Source organism: Chinchilla lanigera, unplaced genomic scaffold, assembly GCF_000276665.1.
Source record: "Chinchilla lanigera isolate Chin_1 unplaced genomic scaffold, ChiLan1.0 scaffold00078, whole genome shotgun sequence".
In the NCBI taxonomy this organism is placed as follows: domain Eukaryota; kingdom Metazoa; phylum Chordata; class Mammalia; order Rodentia; family Chinchillidae; genus Chinchilla; species Chinchilla lanigera.
This window is the reverse complement of record NW_004955479.1, coordinates 3,967,557-3,985,455: the sequence shown is the minus strand read 5'-3', so window position 1 is coordinate 3,985,455 and position 17,899 is coordinate 3,967,557. Positions and strand designations below refer to the sequence as shown.

General features: G+C 37.0%; 1 protein-coding gene across 1 annotated transcript in view; it reads left to right on the top strand.

The window, feature by feature from the left end:
• Window positions 1-17,899, top strand: part of Cadps2 (Ca++-dependent secretion activator 2) — a gene marked incomplete at its 5' end in the record, with an annotated part of 523,834 nt that overhangs the window by 500,255 nt on the left and 5,680 nt on the right. Inside the window, 1 exon segment of the mRNA XM_013503273.1 lies at window positions 15,952-16,056. Within this exon segment, the coding sequence (XP_013358727.1) occupies window positions 15,952-16,056 (105 nt within the window).

The following is a 17,899-nucleotide window of genomic DNA, read 5'->3' as shown; positions in this document are numbered from 1 at the left end:
TGAGTTCAGATGCAGGGGAAAACTTGCACACACACATCGTGGTGATTTAGCATGCAGTGATTTTATCAACTCAGATAAAGGAGCAGTAACCGTAATTTCCAGTCAGGCAATGTGAAGGCTTAACTCTTAGAAAAGGCCACGCTATTTACCTAGATGAAATTTACTTACTAGAACCAACACTTTTTTTATAGAAAATAAGTAGCCTACAAGACATTCATCCTAGAGGGGAGAGGGAAGGAAGGGAAAAGAGATGGGGAGAAAAGAGAATTGAAAAAAAACATGGAACTAAAGCTTTTGCAAATGGGAAGGAGAACAAGAGGTGGAAGGAGCTGAGGTGGGGGAAGCAGATGAAAAAACGATGAAGTTTTGTTATGTACAGGTGCGAACTCCCCACAGCACAGACATTCACTCTGTACTGCAGACATGTACCCAAAAAGAGAAGGAGAAAGAAAAGACATTGATCCTGGCCCAAACCCTTTAAAAGCATAAGTCATGTGTTCTAAACAATCTTCTTTCTGGAAGAGGCTATTGAAAAGTCTGTGGAACTTTCCCTAACTAATTATGGTGTGAATAGCTCTAAAATTTTTGATCAGTTAAGTGACCAAAAAAAGAGAGTTGCCCTAGATTTGTGTCCACTGCTTTGGGACAGCTTTGAACGTGAGCCCTAGCATTCTCCATGTACAACCTATACACCCGAACGCCACGTGCTGAGCATCTTGCATTGCTCTTCTTGTTCGTGCTTCTGTAGATGAGCTATGTTGCTTCTGAACCTCAAAGCACTTTAGAGGGAAAGGATGAAAATCTCTATAATCTTAAAAGCCACAAATAGGATAAATTAGACTTTTCTATCAAATTCTGCAATAATGAAAATAACAGAACACATGTGAAGGAATTCTCTTTTACCCTATAAGTAGTTAAACTTATGAAACACTTTCTGCTTAAAACAGAAATGACTTTAAATATTATCAGTAAATAATGACAGGTCCACACTGTGAACAAAAATAACGGAGTTGAAGATACCTCCCTAATCTGTCACACCATCAAAATAGTATTAGCTGTTGCCACCGCTATTCCCTGGGCACCTACATGGGCCAGAAAATGTGCTAGGAGCTTCACACTTACCATTTCCAAACTTCTGGTCTAGGTGTCATCATCCCTATTTTATTCTGTTTTTAGGGTAAAAAATCTTCCACACAGAAGAGTAACTTATTAGATGTCAAGGCTTAAAACTGACTCTCTCCAAAGTCCGCTTATCAACATGCATGCTACCTCAGCCATACTTCAGAGTTACAGGATTCAAAATGATGAAATAGCCCTTTGGGAATAACACAAGACTGAGAATCCAGGAACCTCAGTTCCAACCACAGTACTGCCATTAGTTGTGTGGATAACGTTCAAAAGTTATGTCATCCATTCAAGACACAGTTTAGTTACTGAGTATGCCTAAGTAAAAATGCTGGAAATTCAGTTGGTTTCTAAAACCCGCCCAGATTTTAAACCAGTGATTCTTTTTTGGTTTTTAGTGATTCTTTTCATAACAATTTTTAACAAAGGTGACAGGAATCAAGTCAGTTGCATAACGAGTCTTGTGGCTCAAGGTGGCAATTCTTAAGTTCTTTTGTGGTAGCCAAGTGGAAGCAAGGTATCCCAGCTAAGTAATAGCAAGCTCAGTAGTAAGTAGGAAAGGTCTATATAAAACAATAGTTGTTCCAGGTGACATTTTGTATATGCCCCACACTGCCCTGAAACTCAAATTCAGAACAGTAGTTGGGACTTTGCACTTTATTTTCATGCCTCGCTACTCCAGGGACCAGGGTATTAAAACAGAAATGATCTCTGCCTCTCAAATGGTTATGGAGCCATAATGCTTTCCTGTTACATTTACTTTTCAATTAATAATAGTGCTTTGTCTGGGTAAGAAAAATCTAAAACAAATTCTCCTATGGTAGGAAAGATCATAGATATGCTGGAGAGGGGTCTGACTTCTGGGTGATTTCTCTTACCTCAGAGTCCTTTTTTAACATAAAAGCCATTGCCACACATCTTTTTCAATTTATTGTCAAATCAAAACCATTTTCAAGTTGTCTAATGTCAATATAAAAGTATAACAAAGATTTTCTAATTCTACACTTCCACTTTTAATGTTGTTGCCTGTGAAGTTTCTTTCCAGGCACAATGGATGTTCACTCCTCTAAATATCAGGTCATATGGCACAAGCCACAGGTTTACACATGTCAGGAGAGACGTTGGGGACATTCCCACAGAGCTGTGCTTCCCTGGGCTGGAAAGTGGCATTGCGTTAGAAGTCAGAACTAACGTCTGCCACAAAAGTACCCTCTGTCATCATTTCCTGATATCCAAGAACTTTACAACGTGGAGATTTGAAGACTGGCTGAAACACGCCTTCTTTTCTGAGATAAACAGCAACCTTGCCTAACTCGCCAACCCTGTGTACGAATATTAGGCATCGCCCACCTTCAGTCCTTTTGAAACAATCTCCTTGTAGATTTCATGTTGCTGAAGACACACCAGGGTGCAATATGTAATTGGTAAATCATGCAGATTAAACATCCTCTTGTGTTATAGACTGATTAAATAATTAATTGTTGAGTTTCATCTCAATGAAATTTTTTAAAACTATTGTTATGATGACTTATAAAATTAAAAGTAATTCTTTAAATGCTAGCTAATCAGTTATATTCATCCAAACAGTGTTTCACAAAGTATTCATTTCTAAGGACTTTCTATGAAAAGAATTCTTATGTACTGTTAAAGAACTCAAAAGAAGACATTTTGAGCACATTGACCTAAACTGTATAAATGGGCTCATTTATGCTTTGATAAAAAATGGAAATATTACAAGTAAATATGCTTCTAAAAGTAAAACTAATTTTGCACTTACGTGGCCCTGTTTGTCTCTGGACTGCCAAATAAAAAATGAAACCAACTTTTTCATGAACGTTTGTCTTTAGTAACAGCATTACTCTTACTTAAAGATTCAGTGTATTACTTTGTTGTATTCCCACAAATAGTTGAAATCAGCAAAACATGAATGGGCGTAACAATTAGATGAAATATTCCCCAGTGCTCTGGGCCATGTATTTAGAAGTGACAGTGTTCTTTTTCAGTCATATTCTTTGGGTGAGGTATTTTGTCTGTGTAATTGGCCTCTTTATTAGCAGCACAGGCTAGAATCCATTAAGATGGAAGACTGCCTTTGCCCTCTTGCATTTCTTATAATTCAGTGATATTATAGATATATTCTCTCATACATGAATGTCAATTTTAAAATGTCAACTTTCTTCTTTTTATTCGATCTTTCCCTTTCAAATGATTACAGTTTTGTTTATACATTAAGTTAATACACATTAGCAGTACAGGATATGTTTTGGTTTCTGTATAAAAAGTATGAAAGTATAAAATATTAACTATTAGTCTCTTATGGCCAACCATGATTTTTCTGTCAACACTCAAAAGTAAATATTAGTATTACCCCTGTGTCATAACCATTATTTTCTTTTCCATCAATAGAAAGGGCTAGGTAATAAGTTTAATGATGTATGTGAGGCTGCCTGGGATAACTTATTTCTAAATATTGTTTTATGTTGTGCCCTAACACCTAGTTATATAGTACAGTACTATAAATGTAGTTTTATGTGCTTGAATAATCTGTTATATATATTGTAGAAATAAATATATTCACCCCACATCTCATATATTTTAGCACCAGCGGTAGCTGTTTTAACACACTGCATTCCAGATGTTGAGGGGGTTGCTTCTAATTGTTTATATTCCTGCTTTTTTCAATCTATGTATTTAGACTCCCACTGAAGTTGTCTGATCTCTTTTAAGATACTCACAATCAAACCTGCTCTCTCTATTTTCTCATCTGCCTCAGGAAATACAGAGCTTACTCCTTACTGTTTTTTTTTTTTTACCCCCCCCCTCAAAGTTTGTTTCACTTAAAAACCTCTCAAATTACAGAATTATAGCTGTCTGGTTCAGTTGAGTTAATAATCCTCATTTTAATGTTATTATTTGTAAGTGTAAGAATTTATAAAAGGATCTACTTTTGATGTATGGTGTATGCCAAAATAGCTTTGGCAAGCCCAGACGCTGTTCAGAGAGGCCAGAGGCCCTTATTTGAATCTAAGCTGTTGTTGAATTAAAACCCGAGAAACTTGAGATAAGCATGCCTAATGGCCTGAAAGAAGCTCAACAAGAAAATGTATTGTAGCTTGTTGATCTTATTTCTTTGATAATTCAAAAGAATCTTCAAGAAATACGTGGACTCCTTACTTAGAGTCTTGAAATGTGATCGTGGAACACAATTGTCATTTGGCACATTCCCAGAAATACACATCTTTGCATGAGGCACCTGGACATATGTGGCAGGTCTGGTAGAATCAGCTAATTAACAACACAGGCTTAAACAGGCACCTCATCTGGCAGTGCAGTTAGTTGCCTGATGGTGCTCAGCAGGATTTGGTAGTGCTTTTTATTTTTCTATCCTAATGGTCTGCTGCCCACCTAATTTTGCCTTATTGTCAGTCACTACTTACCGCAGCTTGGGGCCCTCCCAGGAGGCTAAATTATTATCAAAGGATTAGGGAGATGTAGCCTTGCAGCTCTGACATTTCTGATTACTTGTCTATGCCAGAACACTAATTAGCTGTGACTAATTAAGAAAAATGTTCCTGCCATAGAAAACCATTTAAAAGAACTGAGAAGTAGAAAAGCAATTCAAAAGCTGAGCAGTGCTCAGATTTGCCGATGCTCTTTAGATTTCCGCCAGAGCCTGAGCTCACCTTTAATTGTGCTCACAATTTAAAAAAATTCCACATGTGAATTGATTGGAAATTTCTGCTTGAATGAGAAAAAGATGTTGTTGATCACCTAAGGTCTCTTAGCAGAGGTAAAGTTGTCTGCGATGAAGGGAAGGTGACAACTTTCATATTCATCCAGAAATCTTTCTAAACACCAATTGCAGGCGGATGCATTTGCGTCCATTCAAAGACTTCATGGTTACTAAAGAAATTAGAATATGCTCACCAGCACATTTATAAACATTGGAATATAAGCAACATGGTGAGCATTTCCAAAATGTCATGCCCCTCTCACTTTAAGATGGTCTGGAAATTCTGGCCATGCCATGCAGATCCTGGTTTCACCCTGGTGACTGTGCATGCCTGCACTTCAACTGGCCACCAGTGACTTCCTAAGGAGAATGCACAGACCTCCCCTGAGACCCGCATCTGTAGAAGTTGACCAGTGTGTTGTTTTCATAGAGCTGACAGCCACTCTCCTTTCCTTCAGTCCTAATTTCATAAGCTGGTAATACATATGGCTTGAAGGCCTTTTCCTATGGTGGCTTTCTGTAGTCCGCCTCAGTGAGCCACCTTCTTTTCGAGTCCTCTACAGCCCCTCTGCAGGGTCAGCATGAGTCACACGTGGGCACAGCAGCAGCAGCTAGGTTGCCACTGTTAACTAATTCCAACTGGAAGAAATCTGTGGAAGGAAGAACTTGTGTGGCTAACCCATCATTCAGTGTGTTTATTGAATGCATCGACAGGAAATTACAAAGCAATAATTTTTAAAGAACGTAAACACCTAAAGAGATCTACGTAGTTCCTAATCTTGCCCAACCCTATACAAGAACCTTTTAAATTTCACTATCTTAATGTGAGCAAAATACTTGGTTTGAAAAAATTTCTTGCCCCCATCTCATCTAAATTCTTCACACTGCATTTTAAACCTATTTCACCCTTTCCTCTCACTGGAGAACAAAAAGCAGGCAGCCAGCATCCTCTAGCAAATAATCCTTCCTATATATGAAGACAGTTATTAACGCACCTGTCATACTTGTCTACTCCAGGATAAATAATCCCTAGTTGTTTAACTTCTCTTCAGAGGCCCTACTTCTAGCCCTTTAATCATCCTCGTGGCTCCCCTTTGAAACTTCTCAAAATGTTCTCTGTCATGCTGAGGATGTGAGTTGGGAATAGGATGCAGTGTTTGAGTGTGGCTGAACAAGATTCCTTCAAGTTCAAGATGTAATTCTAACACTTCTGCTTTGCTTATCTCCATAAATTTGATCCTATGTAGTCCTTATATCTTTCCATTGCCTTTTTCATTAGTCCTAGTCATATATGTTTATTGATGGAGAATATCCAGTCAAATGATGTTTCCCTTGTAAAGAGTCTAGAAATCAAATATTTCACCATTCAGCTACCATGTGTAAGGGATGGCGGTGAATGTTAGGATTCAGGTGTTATGGACTGGTTTTGTCCCACATATTTCGATACATGTGTCACAGTGACACCATAGGATTCTAACTAAAACAGCAAGAACTCCTTTTGTTATTCTTCTTGATCCAACTAGTATTTTTTTAAAGGATTCTGAAGATCGTACACTGTGCTAGCAGCTGGGATCACAGTATTAAACAAGACAGAGACCAATTTCCTGCCCTAAGGAGCTCACATTCTGATGACCACCACATGGCTCTTCTTGAGAAATCGTTAATTGCCACATAATGTTTCACTTTTTCACCTGCAGAATAGATACTCACAGATGTTTTTCAAATGAAAATACTCCACATAATTAAAATCATGTGCCCCTTCAAATAAATGATAGTAATTATCCATGTTATTCTATTTCAAGTGAATAATTGGAAATTTGCCAAAAATTGAGTGTCAACATGATTTATACCTAGTCCCGATACTGTAACGTCCAATGCCCTGACTTCAGGATCAGACTACGTTTTCCCACTGTCTCTGCCCTAGGTTTGTTGTTGTTGTTTGGTTGGGTTCAGTTTTGGTTTTGAGTGAGTTTTCGGGGGGTTCTTTGGGGGGTTTTTTGAGGGGTGTTGAGAAAGGGTCTCATTATGTAGTTCAGGCTGCACTTAAACTCACTTTGCAGCTCAGGCTGACCTCAAACTCAGTCATACCTGGCTATCCTGGCTCCTTTGCCCAAAAACGAAGATACCCAAACAGAATGAACATTCCCACAGCAAGCATATTTTTCTGCCTTTCTATAAAAACAGCTCACAAAGCAAACAAGTATAGAAGGCACCCAGGACACATCACTAAATAATACATGGAACATAGCCAGCCATGTCCCCAAATATGCCCCACAGCCTGAGATCCTTCAGGAGTGGGGTTCAGCCCACCAGAGCATGTGCTGGGTCGGGCAGTTCCTGCTTAGGTTGCAGTCAGCATGAGCACCGCAGCACTGGAACATGTAGCATCAGCATATCCTGGTGTGCAAGAGTACGTATGCGGGCACTCGTGGAAATAGATAGGAAACTTTATTAATTGTTAGTACTTCCTACTTTATTTCATTCACCACCTAAACTGAGTTAGACCGTCACATTTTAAACTTAGACTGTCACATTTTAAACTTTAGACTGTCCTTTGTTAAATTTCTGTACCAATGGCATTGTTTCCTTTCTGAAAATTTCTGTAACTTCAACATCTATAAATTATGTTGCTATTAATGAAATATGATTCCAGTCAACTGTGAATTTAGCTCTAGTAAACATCTTTCCTTTTCATATTGAAAAGCTTCCTTACTATCACTTTTATGCATTTATATACACATAACATATATATAATAATAGTAAGACTAGGAGTTCTGTCAGTGCCTAAAATATAAATAAAATATGTATAAAATATGAAGTGTTTATATATATACCATTTATATTTACAACTAATTAGAAATATTTAGTCCTTCAACAGATACGTAATACATGCTCTGTGCCAGACATTTTGCTAGGGACTAGAGACCAGTAGAAGTAGAGGTCAGTTAATGGCCTTGTGGATACTCAAGGCAGATTAAGACAGACATGCTACATTATACCACAGTCCTGCAGACACCTGGGTAAGAGCTAGAAGCAGAAAACGTGGGAGCACTTAATTCCCCCTGGTATGAAATAGTATTATTTTCATAGCAGAGATAATGAGTGGGTTGAGTCTGAAAGGCTACCATGAATCTGGTCAGGAAAATGACATTGAAAATAAAAGTCCAGACTGAAGGGATGGCAGGCCCAAGATTCCACAAGTATAGAAAGCTTAATATGTAGCAGAGATTTGGATCATTCGGTTCACTGCAGATGGCTCCTGCAGCCGTGCATCATGACTTAGAGACAGAGGAAGCTGTCTACTGCAAGATCTGTGACACTCTGAAAAAGACATTTTGAAATGTTCCCATTGTTATAAGAAAACTGAAGAGGCAAGACATGCTAACAACTCATTAGTGACCTAGGCTTTATCTTGCAACTTAAGTTGTACCATTTAATATCAGCCACATGCATTCCCTGTATCGTTAATCAGGGCATATGTTCTTGATTTAAAATACAGTTTTAACCAAAATCTTACATACAGTATTCAAAATTAGTGATTTAGCCATATGAAAAAGTCACAGTCCCCAAATGAATCATTCTTTAAAGATGTGTCTTCCTTACACTGGGGTGGGCACCATTGTGACTGGACTGACCCCTGGATCAGCCAAAACCATTAGACATTTCACTCAAAAATACTAGCCAGGCCAGTATGCATCCTGTCATTGGTAACAGGGGAGGGATGAGGAGGGTAGAATAAGTGATCATCTGAAATTTTTAAGTTATAGTCCTTAATTGTTTTTAGGACCGGGAAAAGAGCTGCAGAATGAACTTAGAGACATTTCTCTACTTGATGATAAGAATATGGAACAGTATTGATTTCAGTACCCCATGTGTAGTGTCAAGAAATTTACTGTTACTTTTAGGATACTTTGGAAAGAAAGGCGTTTTGGATTTATGAAAGGGTAGCGAACTGACCACAGCTCATGCAGCTTCCAATTTATGGACTTTGTCCTGTTATGTCACTTATTCTTCTGTGTAACTGAGGGTATCTAATGCATCTGGAATTATGTCAGTTATTATTGTCTTGGATTTTCAAAGGGATAAACAATGAAACTGCCAAGATGATTTGTTTAGCTGTCAACAAGCATTTTGGAGGCACTTACTAGATGCCAACACTCCCATACTAGCGCTTTTTGCATTTTCTCTTCCTTAAGAAATATTATAATAATAAGTGCAAAACTTCCCAGTGGAGTTAAAGAAAACTGAAAATTACCCTGAGTATGACTTTATTAAATGTAGAAAAAATATATAAACATGAAATAAATGCTTCTGTCTACTGTTAAAAAAAATTAAGAAGATCACGTAGTATATAGTTTCACTATGTATGACCAAGGATCTTTTCTGCATTGTACTATTTCATTATAGTGAAAATAAAATGTCTTCCAGTGTTTTTAAGCATTAGGAAATATGACAAACCTTTTTTAAAAAAGCATATATAAGAGAGGTATGGTATATAACCATTTGGTTATCTAACATGCAGTATGATCCTTCAAAGAATTTATTTATATTACACATTACATTATTGGAGTTACAGATATGTTTGTTCTTTGGGAATGTGAATTGCTTCAACCTGGAAGAAAATTTAATTAGCTCCTTTGAAATAATTAAAACACATCTCCTGAATTTGTAGACAGTCCTGTGCCATAATTTAGAAACCTCTCAGGTTGGTAGTTGTTTTCTTAGTTTTTTTCTATGAGCAACAAGCAGCTCTTAAGAATCAAAGATTTTGGGCCAGAGATTTAGCTCACCAGTGCAGTGCCTGCCTGGCAAGCGCGAGGTTCTGAGTTTGATACCCAGTACCAAAAAAAGAAAGAAAGAAAGAAAAAAATCAGATATTTTATTGACAGATCATAAATGCAGACTATTTCCTAGGGGAAAGTAGAATAACATAGTTGTCACAGACATTGACTCTGGAGAGAAATCTTGCCCATGCTACTTAATATATTTGTTGTACAAACTTAAATAAGTAAATCACTAACACTAAACTCACTCTTTTCCCTATGTAAACTTACTTTCCTGATAAGTAAAATGGAAATGATAATATGTACTTCAGGGTTATTGTAAGAATTACAGAAAATTTTAACATCCACTTGAACTTCCTGTGGAAAATAAAAGCTCAAATGCCTGTATAATCAGAATTTATAAGAAGAATAGGCCAAGCAAGGTGGCACACACCTGTAATCTCAGCACCTGCAAATCTGAGGCAAGTTTGAGCCCAGCCTAGGAAACTTTCTGACTTAGCAAAACACTGTCTTAAAAAATAAGGATGTGGGGCCAGGGATACAGATCAGTGGCACAGCACCTGCCTGGCAAGCACAAGGTCCTGAGTTCGATTCCCGGTACCATAAAAAAAAAAGTGAAAAAAAAATAAGGGTGTGGATGTAGCTTAGTGTGAAGACCCTAAATCAACCTAGTCAAACCCCTAGTACTGACAAAAGAAGATAAATAACAAAGAGAAGGAGGAGGAGCAGGAGGAAGAGGAAGAAAAGGAGGGTAATAAAAATAGCACAACTGTTTATAAATTTATTTATTTGTTATTACACTTTATTGTATCATTTTTATAGTATGAGTGTATTTCATGGAGAGAACAAACTGAGTCAGTGAAAAACAAAACAACACTCAGTAAAAATTCCTGAAACTCTAGACTTTGGATTTTTTTTTCATTCTGGAAGAATAAAGCTATATTGAAGAAGCATATAAAAACCAGAAGAATGACAGTTTTATTTTTCCCTTCAACTCGTTTTTACAAGAATCACAAGTTCATTGTGCCCTTTCCTCTAACAGTCAGGTCTAAACTCACAATATTTCTATTGAGCACAAGAATCTTATGTTGAAGCTAGATAGTGTCCCCCCTCTGATAGGTAAGAAAACAGAGACGTGGCAGGTCACCTGACAGGTTCAGTCACACAAATAGTGAGCAAGAAAGGCTAGGACTACCCGCCCTCCCCTGTTGTCCCTTCACACACCAGTCCTCATCTGCTGTGTCCACAAATCTCTGCCCTCTCTCCCCTAGCAATGTCTCTGTGCCTAGCTGGCAGGGTTTGTAGGTATGGGCTGGGGTGAACATTTCCCGAATGTTTAGCTGTAAATGGGCTGTTTTCAGTTTTCCTTAAATATCTCTCTTTATCCAGTTCGAAGTCAACAAAAATTTCACACTTAAAACTTTCACAGTGTTTCTGCTTTTGGAGCATGTCGTGAAATGAGATATGATTTATCAGAGTGATGCCTTCAATGGGGGGGCATGACATCACATTGACGGTTAGCATGAAGTGTACATCTGAGTGTTTGGAAGTGGGAAGTGAGTGAGGGAGCCGCAGATTCAGTGCAGTTAAATAGGTGCACTGTTGACACAGGAGCACTCGGTGAGTAATACAGCATTCACCCTTATTGTGTAATGTACAGTGCTGATGAAACTATGGGGTGTTAATATGGTCAAAATTTTTGTTCATCTCTGAAGCCACCAAAGCATGGCTTGTATTTCTCAACCATCACAGCCTTTATTTAGCATTTTTAAAATATTATTTGTGCTTTTATTCAGTTCAACTTTACACCTAAAAAGTACTTATTTCCTAAGATGGGATTTTCTAGGTGTTGATTTCAGTACAGTGACTCAACTCATAAAATAGCTTTCTCTTGAAGTAAGTGAAGAAATACATATATATTATGAAATTTAGCCACACTACATCTTAATGCACTAATAAGAGTTGGCTGTTTTCTTTCTTTCTTTCTTTTTTTCTTTCTTTCTTTTTCTTTCTTTCTTTCTTTTGTTGTTCACCTACTGAGACAAACACAACTGGAGAAGAATAAAAATATATCAACAGTTATGCCAAGTCATAATCAATAAAAAGCTAAACTCTTAAGCAGAAAATATACCACAGATTTGTGCCCTAGCTAACTGTGTATTTTTACCTTGCCATCATCAGAAGCTGCATTCTGACAGAAATCATTTGCTTGATAAACCCTATGGGGTCTTGTGATTCAGATTTAGGAATATCAACTGCAGAGGGTCTAACGGCATTGTGCATTAGTATGTATTGAGACCTCATTCCAGGTGGCAAGCAGCTGGACTTTCAAAAAATAAAACTCCCCAAATAAATGTGAAGTGCCTGTTCCTAGGTGAGGAGTGTTATATTTAATGGAATCATACCCAAAATGTTATAAATTAGGCCGGAAAAGGGAGTTGTGCATATTTAACATATTTGTTGTGTATTTCCACCAGTCAACAGAATAATGAAATTCCTTAACTACTTCTCTTTAACTTGCATGAAGAAAGCACGGTATGTTGCTAAATCTCTTTTCACCAGCTCTGCGGAGAAACAACTTTAATCCTTGTTAGAAAATTGCCGAGTCTGGGGCTGACAAAGAGCTCATGCTTGTTCTATTGTTAGTGCTCCCCGGCCCCAAGAGCAGAGCCCTTTACAGCTGCGTGGAGCCCGCCTGGCTCAGCTGCACTATTTAGGAGAGGAGGTTTGTCAATTTCTATTGACAATGGAGAGAGTTTTTCAGGGCCTGTAGCAGTGCTGACACAGTTGGGGATCAATGCCAGCCATTCAGACTGCACCCTCTTTCATTGCTTTGGTTTGTTAATTCAAGACTAAAGGTCCACTGAGGGGGTTCAGGGTGTTTAAGAAAGCTGATGAACTGTTTAAGAAAGCTGATGAACTGCGAGCGTTTATAGCCCTGGTGTGGCAATTTCCATAGTCAGTGGCAGCTCCTGGCACTGAGGGAGCTGTGTCCTTGTTGACCCTCTTGTTATTAAAAATGCACAAGTGCTGCGCTTCTCAATATTTCAGCACTCTTTCATTGTCAATACCACCTTCTGAGCCCTTCAGCTTGTTGCTTGCTCTAAAGATCTCCTTAGATTGGGTTTGAAAACTTCACCTTAAACACTAGATTAGACTGATGTTCTGTTTTCCGTGCTCCTGTTGATTTGTTGAACCTTCCCAGGGCTGGAAAGCAAGTAGCAGCTTGATGGGGAGACGGGCTGCTAATATGATTTACCAGTCTACAGTCATGCACAATAAGTGTGAATAAATACAAGGGTCTCACAGAGTCAGCCCTAGCCTTTCCTTTTCTTTTATTTTTCCTTTAAAAGAGATATCTCAAGAAAATGAAGTGAGTAATGCATGCCCTTACAGGAGTTGAATGAACCACAAAAAGGAAAAAAAAAAAAAAAAAGCCGTATTTTTTGTTAAGGTGGTAGGCTGCTGTCATGGGTTGATGTAGAAAAAATTGTGAAATATACAGTTACTGCTTTATTCCTCTGTAGACCAAAGCGAGGAGTGACATGGTACTGCTGTGCCCTTGGCTTCGGGGCAGGCTAGCGCGCCCCTTTCTTGTCATTCCCTGAAGGGAAAAGCGAATAGTCACCCAAGTTACTTCATAAAATTAACTTTTCCAAAATGAAAAAGCATTTCCTAACATTCACACTTCACTGCGCATTCACCCTGCTTCAAGATTTTTGTGATTTGTTTTATTTTGGGGGCTTGATTTGGTTTGACAAGAGATACAAAGTTAATCCAAATTTTGACTCTTTTCTCAAGTTGAAAATATGAGACCACTGTACTTTTAACTGCATACAAAGGAGATATTAATTCCAGCCCTGGAACTAGGAAGGTGCTCGAGGTTTCCGTGTGTGGTTTTGTTTGCTGGAGGTCGGGAACGTTCCCCATGTGTGAGAAAACAGCAGTGTAGTAGGTCTTGTTGTTCGTCTGCTCCGAGTGGCAGCACGGGCCCAGCTCTGAGCTCAGCTACTGCTCTCCCTTAATCATTTGTGCAATTCTTCTCCAAAATACCTTGACTGAGGAACCAAAAACGTGCATTCTCAGCTGACACAATTTTCTTTGTAGAATAATTTGCTTTCAAAGTAAGATGATGGCAAAGTAGCTTTAAAAATTATTGACCAATAGCTTTCTTTTTCTCTGTTTTCATATTTACCTTTAGAAAAATTTATTCTCTAATTCTTTTTCTCTCAGATTGTAATATTGGCACTGTGTAGAAGTTATATTAATAATTCCTGTGTTACATTAAATATCTTTTCAGTTATCATCATAACTATTATTTATATGTAATGGGAAACAAAGTTAAATTTACTTTATTATGTAATAATTTTTTAAAGACATAAACATGGAATAATTTTAAGAAAGTATTTTCCCTCAAATTATACAACTTACCCACATATATAATAATTGCATAGTCTAACAGATTAACTAGTATGTTATGCTAGACTTTATCTAATATATAATATTTTTTGTTCTTTAACAGAAAAAAATTTACTATCCCTTATAAAGTGCTGTAATATTGAAAACTCACATCCATTTTCATATTTTAACTTTCAGAGTATCTGGAGAGTGACATGGGATGAAAATCTTCAGTATGTTCAATTCAATTTTGCCAATCAATGCCTGTGCTTACCTGTAGTAAAACTGAACCCAAAAGGTTGAGCATATAAGTAATTTGAAATAAATAAGGAGGGAATTTAAATAATGTCAGAAATTAAAATTTATATGTACAAGACTTTGGGATTTAACATTTTAGCTAAGATACTGAATTCACTAAGGGTTTATTTTTTAAGAACTTAAGAGTATAACTACTTCATTTTATAAAATTTATTTGTGATATTTTGACATGTCGTGAAAGATTAAAAAGCACTCATAGTCTAACCCACAATTTAAAAACTAGACATTTTCAGTCATCCATTTGATTGATAATACTTAGAATTCAGTTATTTTAATTTGCTTATCTTGTTAAGCACAGAAGTTCAGTATTCTAAGAAATTAAAAGAAATGAATGATGAAATGTGAAACTCATTTTTAAGTTTTACTTAAAAATGCTATTCCTTATACTAAATTGTATTTGAACAATGTTAATACACACAAGTCCAGCTAAATTTCACACTTACGTCACTTAATATTCCTCTTAGAAATTAAATTTACTGTTTTGCTGTATGCAGAAAAAATATTTAAGCTATGTTTCTCTGTTTAAATACCTAAAAATATGGATATTGGTACTGTTGTTGTGTTTGTATCTGCAGACAAGACACAAAATCTCTTTCACAAACCCTTTTTTCGTGTCCTGTGTGATGAACGGGTGCTGGTATTCCTCTGTTGTCTGTGTAGTACCATTATTCCCGCAGCGTTACATAAACCTAGCTCCGCCACACAATCACTGCATCCCTTAAAATGTCACAGCTAATGCTAGATTGCCTTTCTTTGAAAATAGGAAACAAAATTTCTTCTGGTTTTCCTTCTCTCATACATTATGTAGGAGCAAGAAATTATATTAGAGAACAATTTCAGTATATTCCTCAGAGCTGTAATAAACAGAGAAAAATATACATCCTCCAAAAACACAAAGTGAAACTGATCTTTACCTTTCATAACCTAGTCAACTGATACTGCTTCAAGGTTTTTATGTGTGAATTCCCCTTGATAGTGTTTCTTCCTAAGATCTCAATAAATCTTGATTTTGATGATTTTAAAATGTCTTTGCAAAGTCTTAACTACTGATAGTAGAGGAAGATATGACTAAGTGTTGTTGTGTAATAAGTTGTGGATATTTTTTGCCATCAGTCCTTCAAAGTGTTTTCTAGGTATTAATGTGTGGCTTATGTCATCGCACCTCACTATTTGATCTTTTGTGTAATATCCAAGCCAATAGGAAATTCTCTTTCAAAATAATGTACCTGTTCTTTCCCTGCTGCTCAGCCTTCTGTTTGGTCCTATAATGTATGTTTAATGCCCATTGTTACCCAAAAATTACAAAGCAATCTGCTGGGCTGCAAAGTGCAAAAACACTGTTTCCCATGAATATGTTACAGCTGAAAGACTGTAATGTTGATTCATGTAAAGAATAGCCCAGGTCAACTTAGCAGATTTTCTAGCAAAACATACAATTCTGTTAACAGGAAATTATAGCATTATTGACTTTAAGTGCTTGTCTGTGGTCATTTCCGAATGTTTCATTACCCCCTCATTACCAAATCTGTTAAATGAATACTGCAGAGGATTTTTTTTCTTTTTTCCTCCTCTCTGCCCCCATCCTTCTTCCAGCAATGGTACAGCAATTCCATGAAAGTCATTTGCGTGTGGTTGGCTGACAGATTAGACCTCCAGCTTCATATTTACCAACTGAAGACTCTCATCAAGATTGTGAAGGTAAACAAAATGTGTTTAGATGTGAATTGCCCATCAAGCTATACAGATATGACAAGATATGACAAGATATTCTTATACAAAGTGTGAACAGAAACACTTAAGCAGCATAACTTAATACTTGAATAAGGAATCTTTAGATTACTAAATATAAATTTATTTGCACTAATAAGTACAAGAATATTTGTCAGCAAGCAATCACATTTTAAGTTAATGTACATAAGTGCCCTAGCACATTTACCTAAGCATAGTGGTTCCACAATAACTGTGCGTTAATTTTCTTAAGAAAAAAGTATTTTCTCATAATATATTTACTTTGTATTTATTAGGATCATGTATCATTCTGAGGGCTTTTGAACTGTACTTACCAGTAGAGTAAGGAGAATCTCAGTTATTTTATTATATCCTGGTATGAGTGTAACACATTGCCACTACCTAAATTCTGTTGGAACCATGCCCCTTCCTATATGTGAAAGATGACCAGTTTGAATGTAGGAGACCATCCAAAACCACCAAAAAAGATGTCATGTAAGTTCACAAGGCCATTTTGACTTTGCCATTCAAGGTAAAAGATAATAACTTATATGTTACATTCATTGAACAGAAGATTTAAAATAATTTATTCAGCATAATTTTTGTAAATTCCAGTAGAAGCAAAAAATGTATCCCAAAGTAAACTCTTTTTTTTTTTTTTTTTGTTTTTTTGGTTTTTTTGGTTTTTCTCCGGTACCAGGAACCGAACTCACGACCTTGCACTTGCCAGGCAGGCGCTTTGCCGCTGAGCTAAATCCCCAGCCCCTCAAAGTAAACTCTTAATAAGAAAAAAACTCTACCTTGTAGATGAGAACATAACTCTAAGCTACTGAGAATCAACTTTCTTCAAACAGAAGACCTTCCATCTTAATGCCGTCTAATGTGTAGTGCACATACATGTTATGAGTATGTGTATATGCACAACATATGCAGGAGTTCTCAAAGTGTTGTTCCTGCCCTAGCATTATTAGCATCACTTTAGAATATGTAAGAACTCCAAGTTCTTGGGTTCTAACCCAGACCTACGGAGTCAGGAACCAAGGGTCAGACCCAACAGTCACTATTTTAATAGGGCCTTCACAGGATTCTAACACATACCAAAAATAATCTGGGGACTGGGATTTAGCTCAGTGGCACAGCTCCTGCCTGGCAAGCACAATGTCGTGAGTTTGATTCCCGGTACTGGAAAGACAAAACAAAACAAAACAAAAATAATCTGTTACATCATTAAAAGTGTTTTTTTAAATGCACTTCATATTTTTTCCATCATTCTCTTGTTTTCTGTGATCTAATACAAATTGTTTTGTGCTATATACACACAGGTTATTACAGGTTAGACAGAACCACAAACAGAAAGTTCTGTTTCAAAGTGAGAAATAAGCAAATCTACTGGACTGTAGAACCAGATCTATAATGTAATATTATAATAATAGTAATTGTGGTTAGTCGCAAGTAGCAAGTAAAGTTATTGCCTCCCAAATTTTTAATACTCTAGCTACACGATACATTCAACAGACAAAACAACCTTGATCCAAAACACTTTTTACCAGACATCACATGTTTCTCAAAGAAAGCAAAAGCATACTCTGATACATTCTCTTTGACTTACTTCTCCTTTATTTCTTCCTGGTTTCTACACATGTGACTTGGAGAGATTTCAGGTAAAGTTTGCCTTTCATCAAAGAGAATTAAGGCAAAGTGTCTACCTTCCAAATACACCTGGAAGGTTGCAGTCCATACTGGACTGTGATCCATAGGATTAGTTGGTTATCCTTATCTGTCATACTCTATTCAGGATGTTGGAAGTTAGATA